Raw genomic sequence first — 27,951 nt, 5'->3', positions numbered from 1 at the left:
CGACGGTGTCTTACGTCGCTGGACAGTTTGCTGGTGCTCAGGACGTGCTGCATGGACAGAGACTCGGCCATGTCAGTCACAGGCTTGTGGAGCTTCTTCAGGTCACCCTTGTACTTCACCTGTGGGCGGAGATTAGGTCACATGACATACACAGCACAGTAGGTTACAAAGGAAGACGCAAGGAGTAAGGAGAAGGCAGGAACGCAACAGTATGGATGCCAACTGCAGTGAAACACCGAAAAAGAAGAAGGAGTACAAGAAGAAGAACAAAGTGTGACTCAGGGGTCTCAAAACAGTCCCTAACCATGACTCCACATGTTGATTAACAGAAAGGTTGGATGTGTAATTGTGCAGTTGTGGTGTTGTGAAGCGCTCACCTCACTGGCCAGGTCATTGGCGTCCTTCATCGTCTTGTAAATCTTACTTTCCTTCAGGTCAAACTTGGGCCTCTTTCCTTTCATCTCCTTGTCAAACTTCTCCTTGTACTTCAACTGGTGACGGTCAAACAGAACAAAAAAGAGCCACATGAGTCAGAGTTAGTGCAGGTGGAACTTTGTGTGGAGACCAAAACCAGAGGGAGACATGAATGACCAACGCCATCACACTGGAAACAGTTGAATAACAACATGGGTTTTTTTTTGTTTAGAAATGTATAAAAAGGGATCAGAAACTCAGATTGTTTTGTGTAAAATGTTTGTATCCCTTGTCATACAATAAAACAACTGCACTCACAATCTGTATATCTTTAATATGAATTTACTCATTCTTGTAGTAAATAAAGGGTTATAACGTCTAAAAGGGCTCCTTCACATCTGCATTAATCGATGATGAAGATAGTCCTTAGTTGCAGCCTTGAAATCCTTTTAAACAGTCATGACAAACATAACAACACAGTGACAGTAAAATATCAACACTGGTGCAACTAATGCAGCAAATGCAGTGTTTGCAGGTTAGGGAGAGAAAAAAGCCCAGAGTGAACATGATACTTGATACTGGAGGTACTTTAAGCCAAATCTGTAGAATAACAACGTAAAATCCAACATTATCAATCCAATCCTTTCATAAAATGACCTTCCACTCAGTTAACCTTGCAATAAAATGTGACATGAACCAGTGAGTAGATGATATGACGGCAGACACAGAGACAGAGGAGACAGACAGTGTCAGGGCGTGAACCTCCTTACATCACTTGTCAAGGCACTCATTTTCTTAATGTGGCGCATCTGTGGCGTATCATAGGAAGCAACTCCATGGAGGGAGGGCTTGGCCTCCACCTACAAAGCGCAGTGAGATGGAGGGATGAGAACACAGACATGGACGTTATGGAAGGAGAAGAGAGGAGTAGAAGAGAGAGAGAAGGAGGATTTTTAAGCTGCAGTGCATAACTTTGTGGATATGTGCTGTTGGTGATGTTTATTTTACTGTCTCTGTTTGGTCTTTGTGAACACAAATAATGTAATATTACTTGTTTACAATCTGACTAGTTAGCTCAAAGATTATCCATCTATCTATCTATCTATCTATCTATCTATCTGTCTGATTACTGGCTAGCTAGCCAAGTGGCATGCTTTTTGTATAGCAAGCAAAAATCCGCCCTCAATTGATTTCATAAGGCCTGCTACCTAATATCATGTTATATAATGAGTCATTTCTTTCATAAATGCATCATAAATAACCTTTTTATCATGAACTATCACAAAGACTTTCTCACTAATTCTGAAATTCAGTGAAATATCACCATGAATATCGTTTATTGAGAAATCCTGATGGGATATTGTGATATTGTGATATTGTGATATGATTTTCCGCTGAAAACAGTTGTATTTGACCAGCCCACTAATGACCAGACTGGATTCTCTCTCTAGTTTTTTTACGCACTACAGCTTTAAGGTTGAAGGATGGAGCAGGACAGGTGTGAGGATGAGACATGAGCAGTTAAAAACATGGAAAATCTACTTCCACAGACTCACAATGGCAGATTAAGACAGGGATTAAACTGTAAAAGCAGGATGGCAGAAGAAGAAGAAGCTGCTAGTTCTGTGGTTAGCCTTATGGGACTGTTGTTAAGCATCTGTCAGAGCAAATATGAGCAGATGGAAGCTGATCTGACAAGCAGCTGATCTTCACTACTGAGTCTCCACTGACTGAGTCCTGCTGCCACATATGGAGAAAAAACATTTTTCAGGAGATAACGTCTGTAGAGGTCCAGGGGGAAAAGCTGGTCATCGTACCTCACTGGTCAGCTTGGACACCTCAGTGGCCAGAGCGATGTCTGGGCGGTAGGTCAGAGAACCTCCACGGCTCGCCTCCTCGCGGGCCTTGTCACGGTATCCGATCTGACGGAGACAAAACCAAACGAGAATCACTGTTAGACCTGATTCTAATGCACTTGTACTTTCTAGGATTTTGACAATCTGGTCAAGTAAAAACATGCAAACTATAAAATGTAATTCTTAAGTCTTGGTTAAAGCAAACTCAAAGTAAGTATAACATAATAACTACAGAAATAGGTACATTAATTAACTGTAAAAAACTGTACTTTGACAACAAAATTGATATTCATGTCATCAACGAGTGAGCATCATTTCTGAAGGGACTGAAAGTTGTTAGACAGAGACAGTATTTATATCCAAGTCAGAAGGTTTGATTCAGCTGTAGTTGACGGTTTTAACAAGATCATTGATAAAAATGCAGAGAAAAGGAGCGGCCTTAAAGAGGAACCTTGAGGTACACCTCTATGAACGAGAATAAATTATTTTACTGTTGCTTTTTATTTTATTTGTGCCTTATTGCGTTTTTATGGACCTTTAATGTGAGTTTTAGGTCCTTTATGAATTTTGTATGTCACTTTACAGCATTTCGACCTTAGAAACTGACATAGAAAACACAAATAAATAATAAAAGCACAACAAAAACATATATCGACTTGTCATTTACCCCACTGATGAGTTTGGCAGCCTGTGTAGCCTTCCTTATGTCAGGACGGTCCACTACAGAGGTGTAGTGCAGGCCGGCCCTTGCATTCTTCTTATAGGCAATCTGTGTTTTTAAAACAGAGAAGCAGACAGAACAACATGTGCATGTGCTATATATGTGTGTGTGATGTGCAATCTGTCGATTGTTATTTTAACGCAGTGAAACAAAGGACTGACGGTGCTCTGGGACTTGGCCACGTCCATGGCGTGCTGCACATCAGGTGGGACGGTCATGTTGTTGTACTCCGACTTGCCTCTCTCCTTCTCATGCTTTGATTTGTACACATTCTGTGAGGAGAGAGAGAGAGAGAGAAAGAAAGGAAATAAGAAAAGCAGCAGGGGAAAAGGAATCCAGGATTTAGAGACACCACACGTGAGGAGGTTGTACCTTGCTGACGAGCTTGTTGATCTGCTTGCTGTGGGCTGTGTCGCGAGTCTCAGGGAGCGTGGTGAAGGAGCCTGACTGCATTTCCTTCTTACTGGCCTCCTTGTATTTGCTCTGCGGAAGGAAAATAAACAACTTATACAACATTTTCTTACACACAGAAACAATTTCAAGTTAATAAAAAAAAAGTACTCATTTTTTAGGTATTTTACTGTAGAAATGTTACATATCATAGCTCATGTTTTCTGTCTTATTTACCTCTGAAGACAGAGTCTTCACAGCCTTGGCGTGCAGGATTTGAGGAGTGTCCTGGACAGGCACGTAGTGACCCTTTCCCTTCTCATACTTCTCTTTATATTTCACCTGGAGGACAAGAGAGAATTCAAATAAATGTTCTGACAAATAAGATGTGAATCCAGAGGATATAATGATATAATATAACTGTGATGGGAATATCTTTTACAGAAATGTCACAATATTCTCTTGAAAAAGAGCTGAAACGAGTGATTGAGACCATTAACTCCTCAGTTTACTGGCGTTATAAACCGATTATTGACGCCATCATCATGACCTCAGCGATGCTGCCCAATGGTGGATAACTACTACTTCTCTTCTCCTTTGTCAGCTTCACTTTCTTTGTCATTTCTTTGTCAATAGGCGATCAATGAAGTCATCAATTAATCGTTGTATTGTATCATATTGTTGCACTTACCACACTGGCCATTTCATTGTTTTTCAAGCACAGGAGGGTGAGTTTGTCGTCAACCACAGGAATCACACAGCCCTTCAGCATCTCTCTGTCGTACTTGTACTCAACCTGTGGGTCAAACAATGAAACAGGGAAAATCAGGGAAAATGCTCTTGCTGTTGTTGTTGTATATATATATACATATATATATAAATTCAGTGATAAGGGAGACTGGTCTACTCACATCGCTCTGCTGCATGGAGTTCTTGGCAGCGTTAATGAAGTCCGGTCTGTCTGTCGTCCAGTTCCACTTGCTCTTGGTGGCCTCGTACTTTCTCTTGTAGTCGAGCTTAAAAAAAATCAAAACGGAATCACGTGTTATTTTCACTCCATCCCCAAAATACCAGACCAGTGTTTCGGAGACATGAAGTCAGACATCCATAAAACGAATAAAGAAATGAAACATTTACAAGCTTATTAGTAATCTCAGTTCATTTGAAAGCTGCCACGCATTCAACCGAGTATGAATGATTGCCAGGTAGATTACAGATTGCAGACAGATCCTGGAATGGTATATCTGATGTTTTTTGGAGAAGAATATGACACATAACCTCTCTAATCCAATGTTTATCATGGTTAAATCATGTTTATATTACACTTACTAAGAGGGAGCATATACAGGGGCTACCCCCAAATAATGAAATTAAAGTGGATGGGTGTACAAATGTACCAATTTCCCCACAAGGCCTCAAAAATGGCCGATTTTCTTCTTTTTGTTGACTTTAAAGTGAAGACACGTACGTTGCTGATGTTCTTGTAGGCGTCCTTGGCAGCACGAATGTCACGAGCCTCCGGGTCAATGTTGATCTGAGCCTTGCTCTTCTCGTACACCTCTCTGTACTTCATCTGTAAGACACAGAGAAAAAAGTAATTCAACTTTTAGAAAAACCCCAAAAAACAAAAAAAAATTTCTATGAAAGTGCAGTCACTTACAATGCTGGTCATGTCCTTGACCTTCTTCATGAGCTGCTGGTGCGGCGTGTCGTAAGGCAGGGTGTAGCCCTTGGCCTTGGTCTTGTTGTACTCCATCTTGTAGATAATCTAAGGAGGGGGAGAAAATGCCTCACGCTCAGCAAATAACTTCACTGGATTCATTTTTAATAAATAAACGAGACAAAACTCACGTCGCCGATCTTCTTGCTGCGTTTGTGGGTCTCGTACAGCGGAGTCTCCAGGACGGAGGTGAACTTGTCCTTGGCGCGTTCATACTGTTCCCTGTACCTCCACTTTTAGAGGAAGATCAAATAAAAACAGTTAGCATCACTCGTAAAGATTTATTCCAAGTTTATTTTGCTTAAAATTTAAGACGCTAAAGATATAAACTGGGTGGGTGAATGAAATTTGTGAAAAGACTTACGATTGCATTAACTTACAAATAGCTTTACAAACCCTTGAAAAACGTATGAATTCATACCTTAATCAACCAGAATAACATGATTTAATGTTTAAACACTAATTAACATTAGTTAAGCCTTATTACGGCATTAACTAATGTTAATTAATGTACCTTTATTGTAAAGTGTGACATTTCAGCGTCCTGTGTCAATTCAGTGTAGTCTACTGTAATTAAATGATAAGATGACTAAATGATATATATTTTTAATTTCATTTTTTGTTGAACATTACTCAAAAACAGTTGTTTTAATGCTGAAAACACTGTGACTGAGTGAGTGAAGGTGGTGCCATGCAAGTCATGCTCGATGGAACATGCGGTGGCGACGACGACGACGACAACAACAACACAAAGCGAGATTATTTTCCAGAGTGAAGATGGAGACAGGGACACGTGTTACCGCCACGACTCAATTGTAAAACTGCATCTGCAGTGTCCACGTCGTCCATGACGAGCAGCGGTCCATCTCATTCTGCTGCTCACGCAACCTGAGGCTCATATGTTCACTGTAAGAGCTTCAACACACATGACGTTTCCTCACGATATCTAAGAATGGATGAGGTGGTTAATGCGGAGAACGTCCAACTGTTGCTGTTTTGCTCTTCATTACTAACTCCCAATAGTTGGAATGCTGAGTCAGCAATTCCCAACTATTGTTCTCCTGTTTCCACTGTTTTTTTGGGGTCGCTAACGCCTCCTACATTTTCGATCAAAGGCACACAAGGATTTTATGTAATTTTCAATTGGAAAAAAAGGGAATAAGTAGTCAGGATGGGAATCGGTATCTGTCAGTATCGGTCTGATATCGGATTTTTACATCTCAAACTGTTCGATATTCGGACCGATAAAGTACTGAGGTACTGTATCTGCTCATTGCTTATAAATAGTAGAAAAATGTGGACGGTGGCCTTGAAATTTAAAAATGTAGGAGGAGAAAGCAACCGAAAACTGTCTGAAACAGGAAACCAATAGTTGGGAATCTTTTACTAAACATTCCCAACTAATAATGAGAATATTTTGTCGCTACAGTTTATCTACATTTATCTACTCAAGTTAAAAAAGGCGATGGAGGGATTAAAGCATGGGAGATAAGGAAAGGATGGAATTGAGCAATGAATGAATGAATGAATGGAGAGAGGGAGGAGGAGCTTCACATGAAGAAACACATGACTTCCTGTTTACCTTACTGCCCATAACGGACTGATAAAGGGCGGTGAGGATCTCGGGGCGGCGCAGTTCATTGCAGCCACTCTTTAGCAGATCCTTTGCTCTGGTTTTATACAGTTTCTGTTCACACACACACATACACACACACATACAACACAGAGCATGCCATAGTTGAGGACAGATACAAAAACAACAGTGACACAGGCAGGACTGGAGTGGTACTGCGGGAATCCAAGTCGTACGAAGGGAGCCGCTTGTCCTCATCTGTGCCGTCAGAGTCAGAAAGCTTCACTTTCATGTGATTTGTTCATTAACTTAAATTAACTAATATTTTTAATTTAGTCACACAGCGAATAAGTCATTAAAAGGTAGATTATGGAAGAAATGTATCATATTAAGTAATAAAATGATTATAAAATGTCATCAGAGACTATGGAGAGAGAGAATATAGGGTATAAACACAGCTAAATGTTTAGAAAATCTTCTCTCTCCAGTGTTCAGGTTGCAGTACCAGTTTTAAACACAAATGTTGCTGTCGTACATATTTTAATCCACTTTCTGGCGGCACAGACGAAGGAGCGCTTTCTCTTGACTAAAACCTGTGAGGGACGAATGAAAAGAGAGACAACAGATACAGGAGGAGCACAAGTTTGTCGCCTTTGGGGAGACAGAGCCATGCGAAAGACGACGTAGACCACCGGCAGGTCTGTGGACGACCTCATGCACCAGAGGTTCTGGACCGGACTGGACGGTGCAGCAGGCAGACAACAGGACCAGGACCTGTCGCGTTTTACCTGGCTCATCTTCCTGTTCTCCCTGGCCAGCTGGTACCTAGGATCATCTATAGTGATGGTGAACTTATCCTTGGTCTTCTCATAATTAGCTCTGTAGGTTCTCTGCTCACAAATGTCAGACGGTGGTTAGACAAAAACAAACAATATCCAGGAAACAAAAACCATGTAAACTGTGACGTGATGAAGAAGCTTCTGCAGGGAACAAAGGAAGGTTAAAACAACAAACTTTACAATTGCAATTGGACATTTGAAAGTAGGGCTGAACGTTTTGGGGGGAAATAATTGCGATTTTTCCTGACAGGTAAGTGAAATATGATTTTTAAGGTCAAATTTCAGTTCAGTGTAGAACGTGTACACTGTAAAACACGACACGTTAATTCAGCTCCCTGCCTTGAATTCTTTACGTTTCAAAAAATGTTATATCATATGATCTTTAAATTCATTGATATTGTCCAGTACTACCATGACAGATTAATTATAATTAAATGTGTGGAGGTTGTTTTTGTTATTTAAATACATAATTTACCATTTGTCTGTTGTATAAAGTGATGAAACTCAATAAAAATTATATTTCTGAGCATAAAAAAAATAGCCGCCTAACTTTTACATATATTAATCCAACAGTTTCTATGACATCACACACTTTTACCTCCTCGCTGAGTCCAACAGAGATGCACAAAGACAGAGAAATAAGATTAAAATGTCCATTTTTTTACAGATGGGATTCAACAACACAGTGATAATAAACGCACTGGTAGTAAAGAATGAAAGGACTCACATCGTTAATGAGGACGGAGGCATTCTTGGCAGTGTTGAAGAACGGAGAGTCGCATGTGTATTTGAAGTTGCCTCTGTTCTTCTCGAAGGACGATCTGTACAGTCGCTGTTGACCAAAGAAGAGAACGACGCACATTTTAAACCCGACTTTAAAGCAACATAAAGAGTATGTTCTTCAGCAGCGCGTGATCTTATCCTCACGTCGCTGTAGAGTTTCTTGTTCTGCTCGGCGTGCAGCAGATCAGGTGTGTCCCACACGTAGCAGCCGATTCCTCTCAGCCACTCCAGGTCTTCCTTGTACTTGACCTGTGAAAAACAGAACGTGTCAACGATACAGGACCCACTCGCAGCTACTGCGGGGAAATATCGGGAACCTACTCACAGTGCTGACGTTCTCGTTGACGATTCTGTTGAAGAAGAGCTCTGGACGATCGGGGATGGACTTCCATGTTCCCAGAGTGCTGATGTACTTCTCCCTGTATTTAACCTGAGGTGGATTGACAGATGTAAGAGCTCAAATCATATGAAAAAACAATAATAATCAATCAGTGAATATGCGGTATGCTGACCTCACTGATGTCATCAGTGACTCTGCGGTGGTAGACGATGTTCAGAGCATCCTTCACTGTGCGGTAGTGGCCCCTGGTCAGCTGGAAGGTCTCTTTGTAGCGCAGCTGAAGGACAAAGATAATGTGTCAGATGCAAAAGCAAAAAATAACGGTTTTGTACCACTTTGTACAGGTAGTATTTAACCATAATTAGTAAGTAGGTAGGTAGGGAGGGAGGGAGGGAGGGAGGGAGGGAGGTAGGGTAGGTAGGCACGCACGTAGGTTGGAAAGTTAGATGGTAGACAGGTATGTAGGTAGGCAGGATATGTAGGGTAGGTCGGTTTATAGGAAGGTTAGGTAAGATGCTAGGTGGCATAGGTAGAGTAGATAGGCACGTAGCTTGGTAGGTCAGCCAGTAGATATGATGATGTCTGTAAGGAGGTAGTTAGGGCTGGTAAGCAAGTAGAGTAGGTAAACCGGTAGTTAGGGAGGGTAGGTAGGTATATAGAGTCAGTAGATTGTCAGGCAGAGTATAAGTAGGAAGGTAGGCATGTAAATAGGGTCAGTAAGTAGGTAGGTAGGCAAGTAAAGTAGGTAGGTAGGTAGAGTCGGTCGATTGTTAGGCAGAGTATATTTAGTAAAGTAAGTAGGTCGGTAGAGTCAAGTATGTAAGTTGGTTATTAGGTAGGGTATATGAAGGAAGGTAGGCAAGTAAGTAGGGTCAGTAAGTAGGTAGGCAAGTTACAGTAGAAGGTACAGTATGTAGGTAAATTGGTTGCTTGGTAGGTAACTTTATTAATGCCCAATGTGAAATGTGTGTGTTGTAGCAATTACAACTAGACAAACAATATACAAATCAACACGCTAAAGAAGAAAGAATTCAGACTTTAAACTAAAGTATTTGAAAGTTTAAAAAAATGAATCTGATCTGGTTCTGTTTGAATACTGAACAGCAAAGAACTTTGATAAAAACAATAACAATGTACTCACATCACTGGACTGGAGGTAGGATTTCTTAGCACGGATCAGATGAGGAGTATCAGCGATGGCGGTGTACCTGTGCTTCATCTTCTCATACTGATCCTTGTACTTGTTCTATAAAGAGAGACATTATCCCGGTGGTTTGTTTCATGAGGAAACAGATCAACACTGAACTCTCTACATCATATATATCTGTGTAAAAGACTCACGTCACTGTAGACCACTTTAATTTGTCTGGCGTGACGCATGTGTGGAGTTTCCACCTCTGGAGTGAAATGAGCTCTCTCCTTGGTGGCCAGGTCTGTGTACTGGTACTGTAGACGAACACACACACATCAGGATTAGATTATCAGTTGAATACACTGTTGGATTGTGCTTTAAACAACAAACACTAATCAGAACTGAATAAAAGAATACATGCAGTAAAAAGGTGTCTCTTAAGTATCAGACTTCAGTTTAGATTTCACAGAGGACCTGAGGTCAGGACTGGACACATATGGTGTTAAAAAAAAATATTTTAACTTCAGAAAGAGAACAATTGGCCATAAGCTAAGAGTGAATTTAATATACTCTCTTTTCGTGTACCTCGTAGTGAATCTAGCCTAATCTGAAGCTAGCTAAGTTTAGCTAGTTTCTGTAAACGCGAGCATGTGAAGCGGTGGTTGCAGCTCACTAAATGTGAAGAATGTTTGTTTTATTGATCTATAAATTTGTTAATTCTCTTCAATAGACAAGAAAATTAACTAAATGAATTGACAAGGACAAAAGAATATCAAAATTCTCAGTGGTGAACAGAAAGGCTAAAGCTAAGGCTAAAGCTACCCCTCTTAACTAACAGTATTGTATTTTTTTTTAGAAATATAAAGGCATAAGTGGCAAAAATCTAAATCTGGAGCGTTTTCTCTCTTGGCTGAAGAAACAAGACTGGAAAACTGAGTTGTTTTTTTCTTATTGTCAAATATAACACCTAAAAGAGCTTAAAAACAACATCATTCTGTGTAAACAATGATAGTGATGCAGGGTGTGAACTTGCCTTGTTCGTCAGCTGCTGAGCCCATTTGGCTCTCTTGAACTCCACGGCGTCTGCAGGAGAGGAGACCTTTGCCATTTCCTCTTTGCTCTGTGCTTTGTAGATCAGCTGAAAATTGTAAATTTAGATTATTATTTTTCAGCCACAATGAAAAAAGATTGAGCGTTATTTAAATGAAGATTTGGTGGAAAAACTGACGTTGCTGATGTGAGTCTTGAGCTCCGTCACACGTTTGTACTCTGGAGTGTCCAGGACCACAGAGAAGTTGCTGAGGTTCTTCTTGGCCTCCAGTGGATAGTTCTCCTATAAAGAGAAGAAGAAGAAACAAAGAAAAAAGCCGACATAAACAAATGGCAGCGTTGCAGTGTTCAAACGGAACGAAGAATCCTGTTCAAACTTTGAGATTTCCTGATTTGCAGAAGAAAAGAAGCACAAACCTTGAATTTGGTGACCTCACGGATGCGGGCCATCTCTGGAGTGTTGTACAGGAAGCAGCCGACGCCTCTCAGCCACATCAGATCCTCTTTGTATTTCAGCTAAAATCACACACACACAAAAACAATGTTTAAAGTACATTTTTTAACACATAAGATTGAAGTGAATTTTCTGTGTCAGGCGTGTGTTTGTACCTCGCTGGTGATCTCGTTGACGTGGTGGCAGTGCAACAGTTGGGGTGTGATGGGCAGAGAGATGAGCTGACCTTTGCTGTTGTTGTATTTCTCATGGTACCACAACTGGGATTAAAAGAAAACAACGGGACAGAAATGTGTCATAAATACAACGTAAATAAAAGCACGAGTGACGAGAGGAGAGCGAGTGAAGACGGCTGCGTACGTCGCTGAGGTGAGACTGGTTCATCTTGACTTGTTTGATATCGGGGGTGTCGTAGGTTGTGTGGATCTTGTCCTTGTTCTTGTGATACTCCTCACGGTACAGACGCTGCAGGGGAGAGGAAGATTATAGATTACAGATTATTGAGGGCTTCTTGGGCGGCAACGACAATGAAGAAGTTACAAAAAATCTGATTTACGATACGACCGACGATAACATCATGAAATGATCAAAACAACATTTAAAGAAAATTTGCATTCAAATTAAAGCTACAAGCAGCAAGTGTTGGACTCGGGATTGAATTTACGGAGTTGTGCCTCGGAAACTGTGTGATGTTTGTATGAACATGTCATTTAATCTGATTTACTGTGAGTACTGAGGTAGAAAATTTAATCTGAACAACATAAAATCTCCAAAAATTAAAAAAAAATACCCAACTTCCTGTTGGATTCAGAATATGGCACCAAGAGACATTTCTGCACGTTTTCACGTGATAAACATGCCGTCAGACTTCGACACCTCTGGGACTAACAAGGGTTACAAAGGCTGACATTACAGGGGGCGCTGTGGAGACAATTTGTGACAATCATGTCTCATTATTTCCTACATTTTGGGCAACATTTTGGGGTCTTTCATGCATATCTATGTTCCCAAAAGGCAATTATTCTATTGGTAAAAGTGAAAAATAAGTTATATTTATTCATTCAGTTGCACAAAATACACAAAATAAAATGAAATCAGAGAAATGTGTCTGTTTTGCTATGACGCTGCTTTGTGAGTATTAAAGTAAAATAAAGAAATAAAAGATCTCTCACCTCGTTGATGATCTTGTGAGCTTTCCTCGCGCCAACAAAGTTGACTCCCTCTGGATGAAGAGTGTAAGCTTTGGCCTTCATCATCTCATAGGCTTCCTTGTACTTCACCTATGACCGTGTGTGATCAGACATCAGTGCGTTCCATTTAATGCCAAATAACACCATGAATGAATGAGTGATTTAAAAAGACAGTGACAGACTTACATTGCTGGAGATGTGGCTGTTGCGTTTAACCTGCTTGATGAGCGGCGTGTCGTGGGGCAGCGAGTAACCGGTCGGCATGTACTTCTTGTTGGCGTCTTTGTACCATTTCTGAGAGAAGAAGAGGAGCAAAGAGCGGATTTTAAATTCAAACACAGACGCATTATGCCAATAGATGTGTATACTGTATATAAAGGTACTGAAACAAGTCCATACTAATACTGTGGTAACTACAGGTGTATTTTACTCTCTTCATAGCATTTAATCTTATTTTTATTACACATTTGACAGTATAATGTCCACACACTATATATTGTTGTTGAGTCAAAGTCACAAAAAAAGTGTTTTTCTTTTATTTTTGTTCATAAAAACATGTGTGTTTATATAATATATACATAGTTAAAGGAACAAAACAGCATAAATGCTCTGTGTTCTACTATTATTAGGTATATTGAATTAGAACAGTGCACATTAATCCACAAGTCAGCTGGATTTCGCACAATTGTTAATTTACACCTGTAGTTTCTAAGGCGGGAAACACAAAACAGACAATGACGCACAAATAACTCACAAACTTAAAAAAAAACAAATAAAAATATCTGATTCATCTACAAATGTGCTGTTAAAATCTATAATGAACCCCGGGAACAGGCATCAGAGAAGAGAGAACGAGAGAGAGAGAGTTATGTCGTTGACTTACATCACTCTGGATTTCGTTAGCCAGACGTGCCCTCTCCGTTTCCACGGTAACAGCAGGAGCAGTGTTTGTGCCCTTGATATTGGCGTGGTAGTCGTAGCGGTAGTGCAGCTGGAAAAAGGAGAGAAATAATCATTTATTTAAAAAAGGTAAATATAGATTTATATAAAAATAGAGTTAAGAGAGTGTCCGTTAACTCACGTCGCTGAGGTTCTGAGCGTTCTGTTTGGCCGTCTCGTACACCGGCGTGTCCGTGACCACGGAGAAGTCCTTGAAACCTTCAATGCCTTTAGCTCTGTACTTAGACTGGAATAACACACACACACAGTTAGACAACATCACTTCTAAACAATCACATGATGGCGGTGCTGTAGATGGAGAACAGGAAATGAAAATAAAGATCGTCATGAGCTGACCTCGCTGCGAATGTCCCCGGCGTATTTGACGCGCAGGATCTCCGGCGTGTCCCAGGCGTAGCAGCCGATTCCCTTCAGCCAGTTCAGGTCGTCCTTGTAGAAGACCTGAGAGGAGCGAAACCACCAGACACCAAACACCAGGTCAAGTAGCACTCGTTTGTCCACAGGAATATAAAAACACAACACGTTAACGTCCACGCGAAGCATAATCCAACCTGGCTTTCACCGTTTCTGTGCCAGTTCCTTTCAAACACAATATCTTCAACTCTCTAAATGGAGGCCAACTTTTCCAGGACAATAATTTGAATCACAAGCCCTTAGATTTGATTATTCTAGTCTACATTAAGACTGGTAATGGCTGTCCAATGAACCTAATCTACATGTTTTACTGTGGAGGAACCTGGAGAACATTATCTGAACAGGTGACCTTCTTGCTGTGAGGCAACAATGCTTGCCACTGCAACAGCGTGTGAGCTTTAGTAATCTTTTAACAATCAATGAATCTCTAGCCCTAATAACAACCTCTAAAATCCATATTTGACATTATTTGGTTCTATTTGAGTGTGTAAGTGAGATTTCACGCGACACATGTGAGATTAAAGCACGGAAATCTTGATTTTTAATGTGTTTATAGTGAAACTAAACTAAATCCAGGTGCAAATCTTCATAGTTCAGTGTACAGTATTGGGATTATACATAAAAATCAGTGTATCTACTGCCCTCTCTGGTCAAACCCCAGCTACTGCGTTCAAATTCTGCCACAGGCTTTCACTGTAAACTCTTCCATCACACACTCTTCCATCACTCAAGCTCTCAGCTCTCTTCAGAATCAGGTTCACAGGCGGTGGTCGACTCACGTCGCTGAGCTGCTCGTTGACCTTGCGGGCCTGCACGTACTCCCGCAGCTCAGGCAGACACAGCCACTGATGCAGGTACTTGCGGTAGTTGATCTCGCTGACGGCGGACTGGGTCTTGTGAGCGGACAGGATCTCCAGCATGTCTGGTGGGATGTGGTTCTTGGCCTTGGTCTTCTCATAGTTCTCCCTGTACAGACGCTACGGACACGGAAAGAACGCAAGAGTTTAAGGCACGGGATTATCAACACACATGGATTTAATTCAGACCTTTTTTTTAACACAAGCTAATCTTGAATTCTTCAGTGTTTCCCCTGGAATATTTTCTTTTTTCTGCGTCCCCATCTCTGGGGGTCACCACAGCGGATCACCGAGCAGCAATAGTTTGATTTTTACAGTTATAGTTTTGATTTTTCCATGCTGGTTTCCTGACACAACCTTTCTTTAGGACCAGCACTAGGAGGCCACTGTGTCCAACTAACCCAATCAATGGGGATCAATGAGGATTGGGTTCCTTGCTCAGAGGTTCCCCAGCCCTTGATCTATTGGGATTCGAACCGGCTATATGCCAAGTTAACATTCAAACTAGGCCATCTTGAGTATCTACCAATAATGTTTGGAAACACCGTTTAAACTAATTGTCAACACATTTATGTCAATGCCATTTCCAGTACTTTTAAAGTCATAATTCTCCAGTTGTGTATCAAATATTCAGCCACAACATGACTCAGTTTTCTTTGCGTTCTTACAGAAAAACGTCAGAATAAAACTCACATCAAGGACCAACTTTCCGGTTCTGACACAGCGAGCAGTTGCAGGATCCTCCTCCAGAGACTTGGGCAGACTGTAGAGGGTTTTGAACTTCTCGTAATCCTCCTTGTACTTGATCTGGAAACGGGGAAAGACACTTGCCGGTAAACAAACGCGTACTGATGATGAGGAGTGAAGTATAAACGGAGCTGGGTGCTGAACTGACGTTGCTCAGGATGATCTTCTGTTGTTTGGCGTGCTGCAGGGCGTTGGAGTCGTGTGGAATCTGGTAGCTCTTGTCTTTGATCTTGTCCCACACGGCCGTGTAGTTTTTCTGTCGGCAGAGAAACGGGTCCGTGAATGCGTCGTCGCGCGTAAATTCACACCGTCGTTAAAAGTTTGTTGTCCACTTACGTTGCTGAAGATCTGCTTGAAGTTGTGGCAGCGGACGTAGTCGGCGGTGTCCAGGACGGTGGTGTACAGGTGCTTCTCCTTGTGATAAGCCTCCCTGTAGTTGAGCTGTCGACAACAGAAGACATTTTAAACTCTACTGGTGTGTACAAAGGCTGGGTATCACTGCTGATTTTCACACAATTTGGCTCGCTATAGTGAATATTACACTTAAGGATTGAGAGTGAGAGTGAGATTTGTGCAGAGGACAATGGCATCTATTAAAAGATCAATCTGGGGATTTTATGAATTGATGGTTTAATTGCTGTTTTACAGTTGGGACATTTTTGGCACTAAAGGTGCTGAGAGGGAGTAAATAACACACGACAAAAAAATTATAAAAATGTATATCATGAATCAGAACCAGCCCTCCTGTGTGTTTTTGTGTGTGTGTGTGTGTGTGTGCAGCTCACTCACCTCACTGGCCCAGGTGGAGCCCAGAATAGCAGTCACGTACACAGGAGTGTCCGTCACGATGGAGTAATTGTTGAACTCTTTCTTGGCGTCTGTTCTGTATTTCAGCTGTAAAGGAGATCAATGACATGGTTTTGAGAAAGTTAAATAAAAGTTATATAAAATGACAGAATGAAAAGGTTTCCATTGCTGTTGACTCACGTCGCTCTGCAGCTCGTAGGATTTCTTGGCACGAAGGATCTCTGGCGTGTCCCACGCATAGCAACCGATTCCCTTAATCCAGTTCAGGTCATCCTTGTAGAACACCTGAGCACCAAACATAAGGTTATTGATGGATGTAGCTTTTTTTTCTGGAATTTAGTTCAATATTATGCTTGAAAACAGGTAAATCTTACAGCACTGTGAGTGAAAATGACTGTAAAGTAACTCTGTACTGCCATAGGGATATGTATCATAGTGCCTGCCCCATATAGCATGCATTATGGTAGCTTTAAATAGCTTATAAATCTTTTCTGTGTATACTGTATATCTATATATTTAGAGTATAGAAGCTGTGCAGAATGTGAGGGGAAACCTACATCGCTGAAAATCTCGTTGTTCTTGCGAGCACGGACAGCCTCATTCTGTTCAGGAGGACAGGTCCACTGGTGCAGGTAGGTGCGGTAGAGGACGTCACTCAGCATGTCCTGGCACCGTTTCGCAACCTTGTTGGCGATGACGTCAGACGGGATGTGGACCTTGGTCTTGCTGCCGTGATAGTCCTTCTGGTAGAGTCTCTGTAAAGACACATGGTACACGGTCCGTCAGTGGCCACAAAGCTCTTTACATTAGGGATCAGCATTTCGAGCAAAAATGCTATTTGACAAGATTATCCTGAATGTTCCAATATGATAATGTTGGTTGTAAAGATTCATTTATTCATTTAAGGTAAAAAAAAAATCTGTTTAATTGCTGTTTTAAAGTTGGTACAAAGTTTGACACTAAGGTGCTGAGAGGGAGTAAATATGTTGTTATGTTGTAATGTGTTATCCCTACAAAGTAAATCTGATCATCATGTAGAATATGGAAACATTTTTAAATGTGTTTAAAAATTTAAATGGTAGAATCTGACTCTTTTTTTAAAATGATTTGAAGTTACTTTAAATTATTCATCTATTATTATTTTGAAAAAAAAGTGTATATATAATGTGAAATAGCAGTTTTTATGGAGTGTACATTTTTGGTCTTAAGGTGATGAATGTAACCTTTTTTAAAGATTGCGTAAGGGTAAAAAAACAAAACTTGTAAACTACACATTGCGTTCTTGTCATAATCATAACAATTTTATTTATATAATACATAACTTTCTTAAGATTCAAAGTGCTTATTGATACAAAAATTAAAAAGATTATAAAATGCACAAACAGATAAAATAAAAATGTGTAGGTGATTCAGTCTGGTTTTAAAAGCATGCAGGGAAAATTTGACAAAAGGAATACATCTAGTAAAAGGAAGCAAATGATCTGAATAAAACAATATATTTTTATATAATATATCATATAACATGTCAATAGAAACAAAGGTTTTTCTAGCGAATAATCTCACCAGTCCCTTGTTCTTCTCCTGTTGTCCACAGCGCATGACATCAGGGAAATCCACCAGGGTTCCAGCCATGTAGTGACCTTTGCACTTCTCATGAATGTCCTTGTATCTGACCTAGTGGAACACAAGCACAAAACAAAAAAACACCTAAAGCTTTAAAACTGACACCGGCAGTGTTGATTTTTCCTGCCAACATGGCGGCGTAAACAAACCGAGTCATGTGACGTCTGCTGCTCTATCTAAGTATGACACTCACGTCACTGGCGATTTCTCTGCCCTTCTTGCCGCTGAGCAGTGGGATGTACTCGTGGTCCAGTGTGTAGCCTGAAGCTTTAGAAACGTCCCATTGTTCTTTGTAGAGTTTCTGAAATCACACACACACACATTTGTTTTGTACGATACAAAGAGACGACATAAAGTGAAATAACATCTCGAAGTGTTGAGATAAAAGTAATTACATCACTGGTGAGCTTTGCCGCTTCTCTGCTGTGAGCCAGCTGTGGAGTATCATTTGAGCCGATGTAGTGACCCTTCTCCAGATTAAACGTCTCCTTGTACTTCAGCTGGAGAAAAGAAAGAGCATGCATTAGATTAGTAATTCATATGCATTGATTTCCTCAAAATGAAAAAAAACATTAAAATCTTTATCAAATCTGATGGAATTTTATATATTCCAATACAAGTGTCATATTCTCTTGCCCTTCATGAGTGAAATTGACAGATTATAATTAATAAGTCTTTCTAAATAAATATGTATTTGAGTTTAATTTTAAAAACCATCAGGGCAGTAATGCACTGTACATTTATTGTTTATATACTGTATATTGTTACTTAATTTTACTTAAAGTTCTTGCACACATGTAAGTATTTATTCATATTCTTCTCTATATTTAGGTTTTTATATTCTGTGCTTGGCTGCAGCAGCTGTAGCAAAAGCCATTTATGATTCTGAGGACAAATTATCTTGAAAATGAAGATGAAGGTCAGAAAGCTCCCGATCTTTGAGACACAAGCACCGAGGACTTTTGGATATTCTCGATATACATATATCCACATGTCAGAGTCTATTACTGTACAGTGAAGAAGGTTTTTTTTGTACATACATCACTGAGGTTGGCAGCGTTGACCTTTGCCTGGAGGAGTTCAGGGCGGTCGACGACCAGGGTGAAGGTGCTGAAGGCGTCTGTGGCTCCCTTCTTGTACATTCTCTGCAAACATAAAAAAAAAAAATCACAGCAACAAAGACGACAACAATAACATGGTGAGCGGACGCCATAATGGACTAAAAAATAAAAACATAATATGATATAACATTTCACAGAAAACCTCCTCGTACCTCGTTGAGAATCTCCTGGGCCTTCCTGACCTTCACGTGGTCGACAGAGTCGGCCGCGTTCCAGCCGCAGCCACGGAGCCATTCCATGTCGGCCTTGTACACATTCTGGAGACAAAGAAACAGGGATGAAGAGCCGGTTTGAAACCACTTTGTTGAGAAATAAAAGCCTCAACTATCAGGTATTGTAAACCTCCTGAGAGAACTCACGTCGCTCTGAAGCTCGTAGGCCTTGCGGGCCTGCATGACGTCGTTCTGGTCGGGCAGACAGGTCCACTGGTGCAGGCGGGTCCTGTAGTTGAAGTCGTTGACTTGGATCTGGCATTTCTTGGCCAGCTCCAGGTTCAGCATGTCGGCCGGCAGGTTGTACTTGGTCTTGGACTTGTTGAAGTCCTTCTTGTACAGGGCGTCGCTAGCGATCTTGGCCGAGTTCATGGCCAACATGATCAGAGGGTCGTCCTCCACGCAGCGGGCGCCGATGTGGTGGCCCACCTGCTTACGGTAACTCTCCAGGTACTTATGCTGCACGGACAGACATCAATCATTGTCCCACACACCCACATTCACAGCTTACATTTGAATAATCAATGAAATCTGTGTCTGAGTGACTCACTTGACTCTGCACTTTAGTGGACGAGGTGCAGTGCTTGATGGGCACAGCGTCTCCAGGCATGAAGTAACCTGTGGCTTTCACCTGGTCCCAGGCTTTGGTGTAAAGTTTCTGCAAGAGATGGAAAAATGACAGTTTAAGCACATTTTGCAGAAGCTGAGGCTCAAATTCTCCAAACTCTCTTCAAACTCTACAAATCACAGACATTAAGACTGATGTGATTGATTCAAAAACATGAAAATCAAACACGTTCATGCACTTTTTGGCTTCACAAGGTCTTGTTCAAATATGTGTTCCTCTCTTGTTTTGGTTAAGCGTAGGGTTTTTACATTATGTGGCAAAATACTGTCACTTATATAAGTGCAATGAATGAAAATGAAAAAATGGTTAAAAACAGCACCATGAAATGTCACAAACGTTCAAAAATATGCATCTGTGTTTTTGAAACCACAAAATGATGACGTTTCTATGAAAAATATTCACATTTAAGAAGCTGAAAAGCTTGTTTAAGTTATTAAAAAAACACTAAAACTGATCAAACTAATTATCAAAATGACTCGTTTAGTAATCGATTCATCGTTGCAGCCCTCAACAATAAAAAATATTACTCATGATGCAAAGTGTGTTCATTTATATTGAGATTTGAGTGAGACTATTTGAATTTGCCACTTTAGAGTCGTGCAGTTGCATTTTTTGATTTTATAAAGTGTATAAAACTAACAAAAACCGACAATAAGAACAGCATTATGCAGAAAATAAATCACAGGTGACGTCGTCATCTCACCGGGTGAATGTTCTTAGCCACCTCTCTGGCTGTGACGATCGTGGGAGTTTCCACCAGCGAGTACTTGGTCTTGTCCGCGTGCCAGGCCTCGCGATATTTGGCCTGAAAAAACCGAGTGAGAAAACACAAACTCAGTGACCCAGAAACAAAGCTGTAGTCACTGGAGAGAGGAGTTCCATTTCCCTCACCTCGTTGAGGACAGCGGCAGCGTTCTTGGCACAGACCATGTCCACTCTGTCGGTGGGAACCGTGTATTTCTGTTCGTCCAACTTGACGCGGTAGCCTCTCTGTGCAGAAGCAAGAGCAGAGAGATGAGTGAGGAAATGAAATGACTCTGAGAGCTGAGGTGAAGGTTACTGATGAGACGGACTTACCTCAGCCAGGGCCAGCTGTGCGTTCTTCACCTTTATAACATCCACACACTCGTGAGGCATCCATCCACATCCACGTATCCACTCCATGTCGGCCTTGTACACGGCCTGATGGGACACAAGCCAACGTTTGTTCACGTCATGTCATTAACAATCACAAAGTCGGACATTACTGAGCTACAACTGAGGAGTAAGCGTACATCGCTCTGCAGGTCGTAGGCCTTTCTGGCCTGAACCACGTCATTGGAGTCCGGCAGACAGGTCCACTGGTGCAGGTGAGTCCTGTAGTTGAAGTCGTTGACTTGGATCTGGCATTTCTTGGCCAGCTCCAGGTTCAGCATGTCGGCCGGCAGGTTGTACTTGGTCTTGGACTTGTTGAAGTCCTTCTTGTACAGGGCGTCACTGGCGATCTTGGCCGAGTTCATGGCCAACATGATCAGGGGGTCCTCCTCCACGCAGCGGGCGCCGATGTGGTGGCCCACCTGCTTACGGTATCCTGTCTTGTATTTGTACTGGAAGATAAAGAAAAGAAAAACCATGAAAGGATTATACAACTGTGGCAAAGAGCTAATTTACTGATCTTCTGGAATCTGTCTTTTTCCCAATAGACCTTATTTTTGGCGGAAAAATGCAGGTAGAGGTCCAGTTGTAGTAGTCGAAGAACAGGTACTGTTTTTGTGAAAGCAAAGTGCTGGACAAAATCCCTCCCTCTTTGGAGCAAGTGCCTTGCTTCTGGCTAAAAAGCCTGACATTTAAAGAAGCCGCTGAAGCGTCTGTTCCATTTCTTTTTTATATTTGCTCTCTCTTCTGTCTCTAAATGGCTTCCTCTTTCCTTTTCTCTCCCCCCTCGGCCCCATTTTTCCTTTCACCTCAACCGGCTTAGGCACATTTTGAGTTGTATTCTGTTAAAAAGGTTCTGGTTCTGTTTTTTCTCTCCACAGAGTCTTGAAAATGTCTTCATATGTCATATGAGGCTACTTCAGCATGTTTAAATTACACAGATGTGGAACTGACGTTCCATTTTTAATTTATCATTGATTGTTTTTCGAGTGTTTCCAATATCGGCTCCCGATTTACATCCGCACTGAAAAATAAGGTCTACATATATATTTTTTTTCCTTAATTTTCTTACGTCGCTGGCGATATCTCTGGAAGCTCTAGCCTTTAGCACAGAGATAGCATCCTCCTTGACGTTGTAGCTCCGTGCCTTCTGCTCGTCCCACGTCTTTGTGTAGAGTTTCTGCATGCAATGACAAAAACAACCATGTTAACATCTCATATATACATATATATATATATATACATATATATATATATACATATATCAATATATTTTTAAACATCTAAGAATGTAATAAGACAGCTCACACTGCTGATGTTAACAGAATTAGCCTTGGACAGCTCAAAGGTGGGGGTGTCAGTCGGCATGTGAATGATGAGCTTGTCTTTGTCCCAGGCTTCTCTGTATTTCCTCTGTAAGAAACAAAAACAAAGACACATTCAAATAAAAAATATATAGAGTTTCATTTGCATCGTCTACGTTTACAACGGGGTGTATTTTGTTATTACGCCGCTGAGGTTGTCGGTGTTCTGCTTGGACAGGACGATTTCGGGCAGGTCCACGATGCTGGTGAACTTGACGGTGCTCGGGGGTTGGCGGTAGAGCCTTTCGTTGATGATCGTCTGGGCGTTTCTGGCTTTGACCACGTCGACGGAGTCCTGGGGCGACCAGCCGCATCCCCTCAGCCACTCCAGATCAGCTTTGTACACGTTCTGAAAGAGAATAAAATAAGAAATGCAATTTCAAAAGTTTTTTTCTCAAGCAGAGGTTTGGAAAACACGGTCATTATCATTTAATTCTCAATACTTTTTTTCTTTTTTTAGTTTTTTTCAATGAATACGTTGCATAATTTCATATAATAAAGACATTTCTGCACAACAGTTCTGAATATCAGTCATTAAATACCCAAGTGTTGACACATTAATTACTAACACTAACATTTCAGTTTATGCAAAAATTCGCTCTTATATCACAGATTTATACTGTGATTTGGGCCATCTTTCTGGCTGTTCACACTCAAGTTTTCACAATTTTGGGCCTAGGGGGCGGGTAAAATGGATGAAAACTCTAACTGTACTCACATCACTCTGCAAGTCGTAGACCTTTCTGGCCTGGACCACATCACTGGAGTCTGGCAGGCAGGTCCACTGGTGCAGGTAAGTCCTGTAGTTGAAATCGTTGACTTGCTTCTGGCACTTCTTGGCCAGCTCCAGGTTGAGCATGTCCGCCGGCAGGTTGTACTTGGTCTTGGACTTGTTGAAGTCCTTCTTGTAGACGTTGTCACTGGAGATCTTGGCCACGTGAGCGGCCAACACGAGCAGCGGGTCGTCCTGGACACTCAGGGCGCCGATGTGGTGGCCGCACTGCTTGCGGAATCCAGCCTTGTATTTGTACTGGAAAGAGAGAGGTTATTGGATCAGATTCCTGATGAAACTCCATCAGATTTCTGTCAAATGAAGAATGGATAATGATAGAGGGAAGGAGTGTGCGAGAGCTTACATCGCTGACGATATCTCTGGAGGCTTTGGCTGCCAAAACAGAAACTGCATCTTTGGGCAGGTAGTAGCCTTTGTTGATGGCCTCCACAAAAGCTTCACGGTAATATTTCTGTGGAAACAAGAACAATGTGATGAACCTCAGCCAAATGTCAACCAAAAGTAGAATACTAATGATCTGTGGTTCTGAAGCTACATAGAGAGACACATTATTACCTGACTGGTGTTGAGTCTATTCTGTTGGGCCAGGACGATCTCTGGAGTGTCCGGCATGACATGAATGTTGGTCTTCTCAGCCTCCCAGGCAGCAATATATGCTTTCTGTAATTAAAAAAACAAAGAAAACAGCACATTAATATGGTTCAATGGTTTACTTTGAGTAATTTTAAGGTTCTTAAATAAGACGTGAGCTCTCTACCTTGTCCATAACCTGGGCGTTGGCCTGAGCGAGAGCATAGGGCATGTCGCACGTTTTGGCGGTGAACTTGAAGTTGCAGGGTGGTTGACGGTAATTCCTCTCGCTGAGGATCTCGGCCGCTTTCTTCGCCTTCTCCACGTCGACCGACCCGATCGGCACCCAGCCGCAGCCCTTGATCCATTCCATGTCAGCCTTGTACACAGCCTGCGAGTGCGAGCACGAGGAGTCACAGTTAGTTCAAAATGAACGGCTAGCTTTTTTTAGCCAAATTTTTAGTCTCTCATTACTCACGTCGCTCTGCAGGTCGTAAGCCTTTCTCGCCTGGACCACGTCGTTGGAGTCCGGCAGGCAGGTCCAGTTGTGCAGGTGAGTCCTGTAGTTGAAGTCGTTGACTTGGATCTGGCATTTCTTGGCCAGCTCCAGGTTCAGCATGTCGGCCGGCAGGTTGTACTTGGTCTTGGACTTGTTGAAATCCTTCTTGTACAGGGCGTCGCTGGCGATCTTGGCCGAGTTCATGGCCAACATGATCAGGGGGTCCTCCTCCACGCAGCGGGCGCCGATGTGGTGGCCCACCTGCCTGCGATATCCTGTCTTGTACATGTACTGGAAGGAGATAAACGGGGAAGAGAGAGTTGAGGCAACAAAACACAAGCGTGTGACACGGTAAAAATATGAGAATTTAATTTAATGTCGCATACGTCGCTGATGATGTTTCTTCCGTGTTTGGCAGCAATAACGGAAACCGCGTCACCCTTGAGGTTGTGGCCCTTTCTGAACATCTGGTCAACACCTTCCCTGTACAGTTTCTGAAATAGGGATATAAAAACAAAAAAGAATCACAAAAATCATCATGAAGCAAGAATACAGCAGCATAGATAGAGTTCGACCAGATCTGAAACATACGTGGCTGATGTTGTATGCATTAGCTCTGGAGAGCAGAATCTCAGGCATGTCGGCTGGTAAGTTAGTCTTGGTCTTATCAGCCTCCCAGGCAGCGATATAGTTTCTCTGTAGTCAAAACAAATGGAGGAAAAATTAACATTGTAATCACCTGGTAAAGACTGACACGACTAATGAGTTCATCTACGGTATTCTTCACCTTGTTGATGATGTCAGCATTTGTTTTGGCGAGGACCATGGGCATGGAGCTCATGTCGGTCGTGTACTTCTGTTTATCTGGCGTCTGCCTGTAGAGACGCTCGCTGAGAATATTCCCAGCATGCTTAGCCTTCAGAACGTCCAGAGAACCGATGGGGATCCATCCCACGCCTACGACCTCATCCATGTCCATTTTGTACACAGCCTGGAGCCGGAAAATGCAAAAAACATGAAACATTAAAACTCAGTCCATATGGCAAAATGTTCCGTTTACATAAAAGTCACAAAGGTGCTCACATCACTCTGGAGATTATAGGCTTTCCTGGCCTGGACCACGTCGTTGGAGTCCGGCAGACAGGTCCACTGGTGCAGGTGAGTCCTGTAGTTGAAGTCGTTGACTTGGATCTGGCATTTCTTGGCCAGCTCCAGGTTCAGCATGTCGGCCGGCAGGTTGAACTTGGTCTTGGACTTGTTAAAGTCCTTCTTGTACAGAACGTCACTGGCGATCCTGCCCGAGTTAAGAGCCAACATGGAGAGGGGGTCATCCTGGACGCAGCGAGCGCCGATGTGGTGGCCGAGCTGCTTACGGTATCCCTGTTTGTACTTGTACTGGATGAAATCAGCAAGAAAGACAAATCACATTATGTCGCAGCCTAGAGCATCTCTTTGAAAACATATCTTAATCCAGTGTGTCAATCATATGGACGAGAAACGGTGTGTAAAACGCAGAAGTCACTTACGTCGCTGACGATGTCCCTGGAGGCCTTAGCAGCCTTGACAGACACTGAATCCGGAGGGAGGAAGTAGCCCTTCCTGATCATCTCTTCATATCCTTGCCTGTATAATTTCTGCAAAGAAATCACCATAAAATATATGAAGTAATTACTGAGCTACATACGACTCCAGCGACTGATTTGCATCTAGCCTGACAGCAGCACGACGGCGTGGACAGTTGGAATGACGACGCTATGCGCTCAATCCGTTACTGCATGAGATAAATTATCGCGATCAAACACAAATTTAAATGTAACAGCAGCCAGAAAATATAGGAAAAAAAGGACACTGCTTCAACACCAGCTATGTTTTTAATAAATGGAGCAGTGTGTAATTTACTGACATGGCTGGAACTAGCTTGTACTAGCAAGCAAGATTTGAAAGTGATACTACAGAGCAGGTTCAAGTATTATAAAAAAGGACTTGTATATTGGTCTGCACAAACAAGCAGATATTTTTCACATAGAAAAGACGTGGAATAGAAGAATTTAATCGCTACTGTTGGCGAAACTGAAAAGAGCGTAGGTTCTTCAAGGCTTTCTATATATATATATATATATATATATATATATTATATTTCTATATATATGTTGTTGACGCTAAATAAACAGACAAAAAAAGTAGAATTTGAACATGCTCATTCGTGGCCTACAGTCAAGATGCCACCAATGCCAGCAATGGTCACTTGCTAACTTCCTGTTCCTGATGAGCTAAGATAAGATAAGCTAAACAAAGTGAAGACAAGGTAAGATAAGATTATTATAATTTGTCCCACAAGACGGGAATTTAAGGTGTTACAGCAGCAAAAACAAAAGTCAAAATAAAACTAGAACATTATTATATATTAAGATATCGTTTAAGAATGTAGACTCTAGGCTAAAGGTGGTTTTAAAAGAAAAAGTTAAATAACTGCTAACAAGAAGGAAATATAGTAAGAATTATTTTAAATAATGGTCAGTTGATTAATTAATTATATTTGGCTAATGCTGATTTTTTTTAAAACTATTAAAAGGCCAACAACTACCAATAGACATAGATTAGACATAGGTTGTGAGAAGATGGTGGTACAAACCTTGCTCATGTTGATAGCGTTCTGCTGAGAGAGGACGATCTCAGGAGTGTCAGGTTGGATGTGCAGAGTGGTCTTGTCCTTGTCCCAAGCTTCGGTGTAGAGACGCTAAAAAAAACAGCACACACACAAACGTACTGTGCCATTAACTAGAACAATTATGATCATTTCTATGCAAATCAAAGGTGGTTAAGGTGAATTCTACCTTGTTGACAGTCAAGGCGTTATTCTTTGCCAGAACAATGTTCAAGGCATCGATGGGGCTGGTGAAGGGAAGGGTGCTCGGGTGCTGGCGGTATTTCCTCTCGTTCAGGGCCTCCGCAGCCTTCTTGGCTTTCTCCACATCGATCGAGCCGATGGGGACCCAGCCGATGCCCTGGAGCCACTTCAGGTCAGCTTTGTAGACGGCCTGAGAAGAGCAGGAGCACAGGACGTTAAAGAAGTCGCCACACACTTTATACTGTAAAGCTAAAAATCAGAAGGAACGTCAACACTCACGTCGCTCTGCAGGTCGTAGGCGACTCTGGCCTGGACCACGTCGTTGGAGTCTGGCAGGCAGGTCCAGTTGTGCAGGCGAGTCCTGTAGTTGAAGTCGTTGACTTGGATCTGGCATTTCTTGGCCAGCTCCAGGTTCAGCATGTCAACGGGCAGGTGGAACCTAGTCTTGGACTTGTTGAAGTCCTTCTTGTACAGAGCGTCACTGGCGATCTTGGCAGAGTTGAGGGCCAACACGAGCAGAGGGTCGTCCTGGACGCAGCGGGCACCGATGTGGTGACCCACCTGCTTACGGTATCCTGTCTTGTACTTGTACTGGAATGGAATGAAAATGTTATATTGCTTATTAGCACTGACATATTGCTTAAATTATATGTTTTACACATTCATTTTACTGCCTCTTGTGAGCTTTTATGTCTTGCCTTTATTCTTCTGTACAACACTTGTCCACTTTGACGTGATGAACACATTTAGATTAGATTAGATCACTGTTCAAGCTAAACAGGAAGTAATAATATATGAAATAGCCATCAGAGGGCAACTCCAATGACTGTTAAAATAATTTTAAATGGAAAATTAGCTTGTTTCTCACTTTATTTGATGATAACTTTACATTTGAAAGGAAATGTGAAAGCG

General features: G+C 41.7%; 1 protein-coding gene across 1 annotated transcript in view; it reads right to left on the bottom strand.

Annotated features, from left to right (window-relative positions):
* neb (nebulin) overlaps positions 1-27,951 on the bottom strand; it is a 78,647-nt gene that overhangs the window by 21,220 nt on the left and 29,476 nt on the right. Inside the window, exons 57-120 of the mRNA XM_044018075.1 lie at positions 27,319-27,630; positions 27,026-27,229; positions 26,824-26,928; positions 25,718-25,825; positions 25,275-25,586; positions 24,979-25,182; positions 24,783-24,887; positions 24,578-24,685; positions 24,171-24,482; positions 23,880-24,083; positions 23,678-23,782; positions 23,466-23,573; positions 23,048-23,359; positions 22,475-22,678; positions 22,274-22,378; positions 22,038-22,145; positions 21,106-21,417; positions 20,909-21,013; positions 20,723-20,821; positions 20,535-20,636; positions 19,754-19,861; positions 19,351-19,662; positions 19,144-19,248; positions 18,911-19,015; positions 18,266-18,370; positions 18,064-18,171; positions 17,811-17,921; positions 16,805-17,002; positions 16,428-16,532; positions 16,230-16,334; positions 15,777-15,881; positions 15,589-15,696; positions 15,387-15,500; positions 14,616-14,813; positions 13,759-13,863; positions 13,544-13,648; positions 13,346-13,453; positions 12,649-12,756; positions 12,445-12,552; positions 11,633-11,737; positions 11,428-11,532; positions 11,236-11,334; positions 10,997-11,101; positions 10,802-10,906; positions 9,978-10,082; positions 9,778-9,882; positions 8,809-8,913; positions 8,622-8,726; positions 8,441-8,545; positions 8,241-8,345; positions 7,463-7,564; positions 5,233-5,334; positions 5,042-5,149; positions 4,850-4,954; positions 4,293-4,397; positions 4,073-4,177; positions 3,619-3,723; positions 3,364-3,474; positions 3,153-3,263; positions 2,938-3,039; positions 2,232-2,336; positions 1,185-1,274; positions 378-491; positions 15-119 (exon numbers count right to left, since the gene is read on the bottom strand). Of these exons, the coding sequence (XP_043874010.1) occupies positions 15-119; positions 378-491; positions 1,185-1,274; positions 2,232-2,336; positions 2,938-3,039; positions 3,153-3,263; positions 3,364-3,474; positions 3,619-3,723; positions 4,073-4,177; positions 4,293-4,397; positions 4,850-4,954; positions 5,042-5,149; positions 5,233-5,334; positions 7,463-7,564; positions 8,241-8,345; positions 8,441-8,545; positions 8,622-8,726; positions 8,809-8,913; positions 9,778-9,882; positions 9,978-10,082; positions 10,802-10,906; positions 10,997-11,101; positions 11,236-11,334; positions 11,428-11,532; positions 11,633-11,737; positions 12,445-12,552; positions 12,649-12,756; positions 13,346-13,453; positions 13,544-13,648; positions 13,759-13,863; positions 14,616-14,813; positions 15,387-15,500; positions 15,589-15,696; positions 15,777-15,881; positions 16,230-16,334; positions 16,428-16,532; positions 16,805-17,002; positions 17,811-17,921; positions 18,064-18,171; positions 18,266-18,370; positions 18,911-19,015; positions 19,144-19,248; positions 19,351-19,662; positions 19,754-19,861; positions 20,535-20,636; positions 20,723-20,821; positions 20,909-21,013; positions 21,106-21,417; positions 22,038-22,145; positions 22,274-22,378; positions 22,475-22,678; positions 23,048-23,359; positions 23,466-23,573; positions 23,678-23,782; positions 23,880-24,083; positions 24,171-24,482; positions 24,578-24,685; positions 24,783-24,887; positions 24,979-25,182; positions 25,275-25,586; positions 25,718-25,825; positions 26,824-26,928; positions 27,026-27,229; positions 27,319-27,630 (8,574 nt within the window). The remainder of the gene's footprint in view (positions 1-14; positions 120-377; positions 492-1,184; positions 1,275-2,231; positions 2,337-2,937; positions 3,040-3,152; positions 3,264-3,363; positions 3,475-3,618; positions 3,724-4,072; positions 4,178-4,292; positions 4,398-4,849; positions 4,955-5,041; positions 5,150-5,232; positions 5,335-7,462; positions 7,565-8,240; positions 8,346-8,440; positions 8,546-8,621; positions 8,727-8,808; positions 8,914-9,777; positions 9,883-9,977; positions 10,083-10,801; positions 10,907-10,996; positions 11,102-11,235; positions 11,335-11,427; positions 11,533-11,632; positions 11,738-12,444; positions 12,553-12,648; positions 12,757-13,345; positions 13,454-13,543; positions 13,649-13,758; positions 13,864-14,615; positions 14,814-15,386; positions 15,501-15,588; positions 15,697-15,776; positions 15,882-16,229; positions 16,335-16,427; positions 16,533-16,804; positions 17,003-17,810; positions 17,922-18,063; positions 18,172-18,265; positions 18,371-18,910; positions 19,016-19,143; positions 19,249-19,350; positions 19,663-19,753; positions 19,862-20,534; positions 20,637-20,722; positions 20,822-20,908; positions 21,014-21,105; positions 21,418-22,037; positions 22,146-22,273; positions 22,379-22,474; positions 22,679-23,047; positions 23,360-23,465; positions 23,574-23,677; positions 23,783-23,879; positions 24,084-24,170; positions 24,483-24,577; positions 24,686-24,782; positions 24,888-24,978; positions 25,183-25,274; positions 25,587-25,717; positions 25,826-26,823; positions 26,929-27,025; positions 27,230-27,318; positions 27,631-27,951) is intronic.

Source organism: Solea senegalensis, linkage group LG2 (genome assembly GCF_019176455.1).
Source record: "Solea senegalensis isolate Sse05_10M linkage group LG2, IFAPA_SoseM_1, whole genome shotgun sequence".
Classification (NCBI taxonomy): Eukaryota; Metazoa; Chordata; class Actinopteri; order Pleuronectiformes; family Soleidae; genus Solea; species Solea senegalensis.
This window is presented reverse-complemented; position numbering and strand designations above follow the sequence as displayed.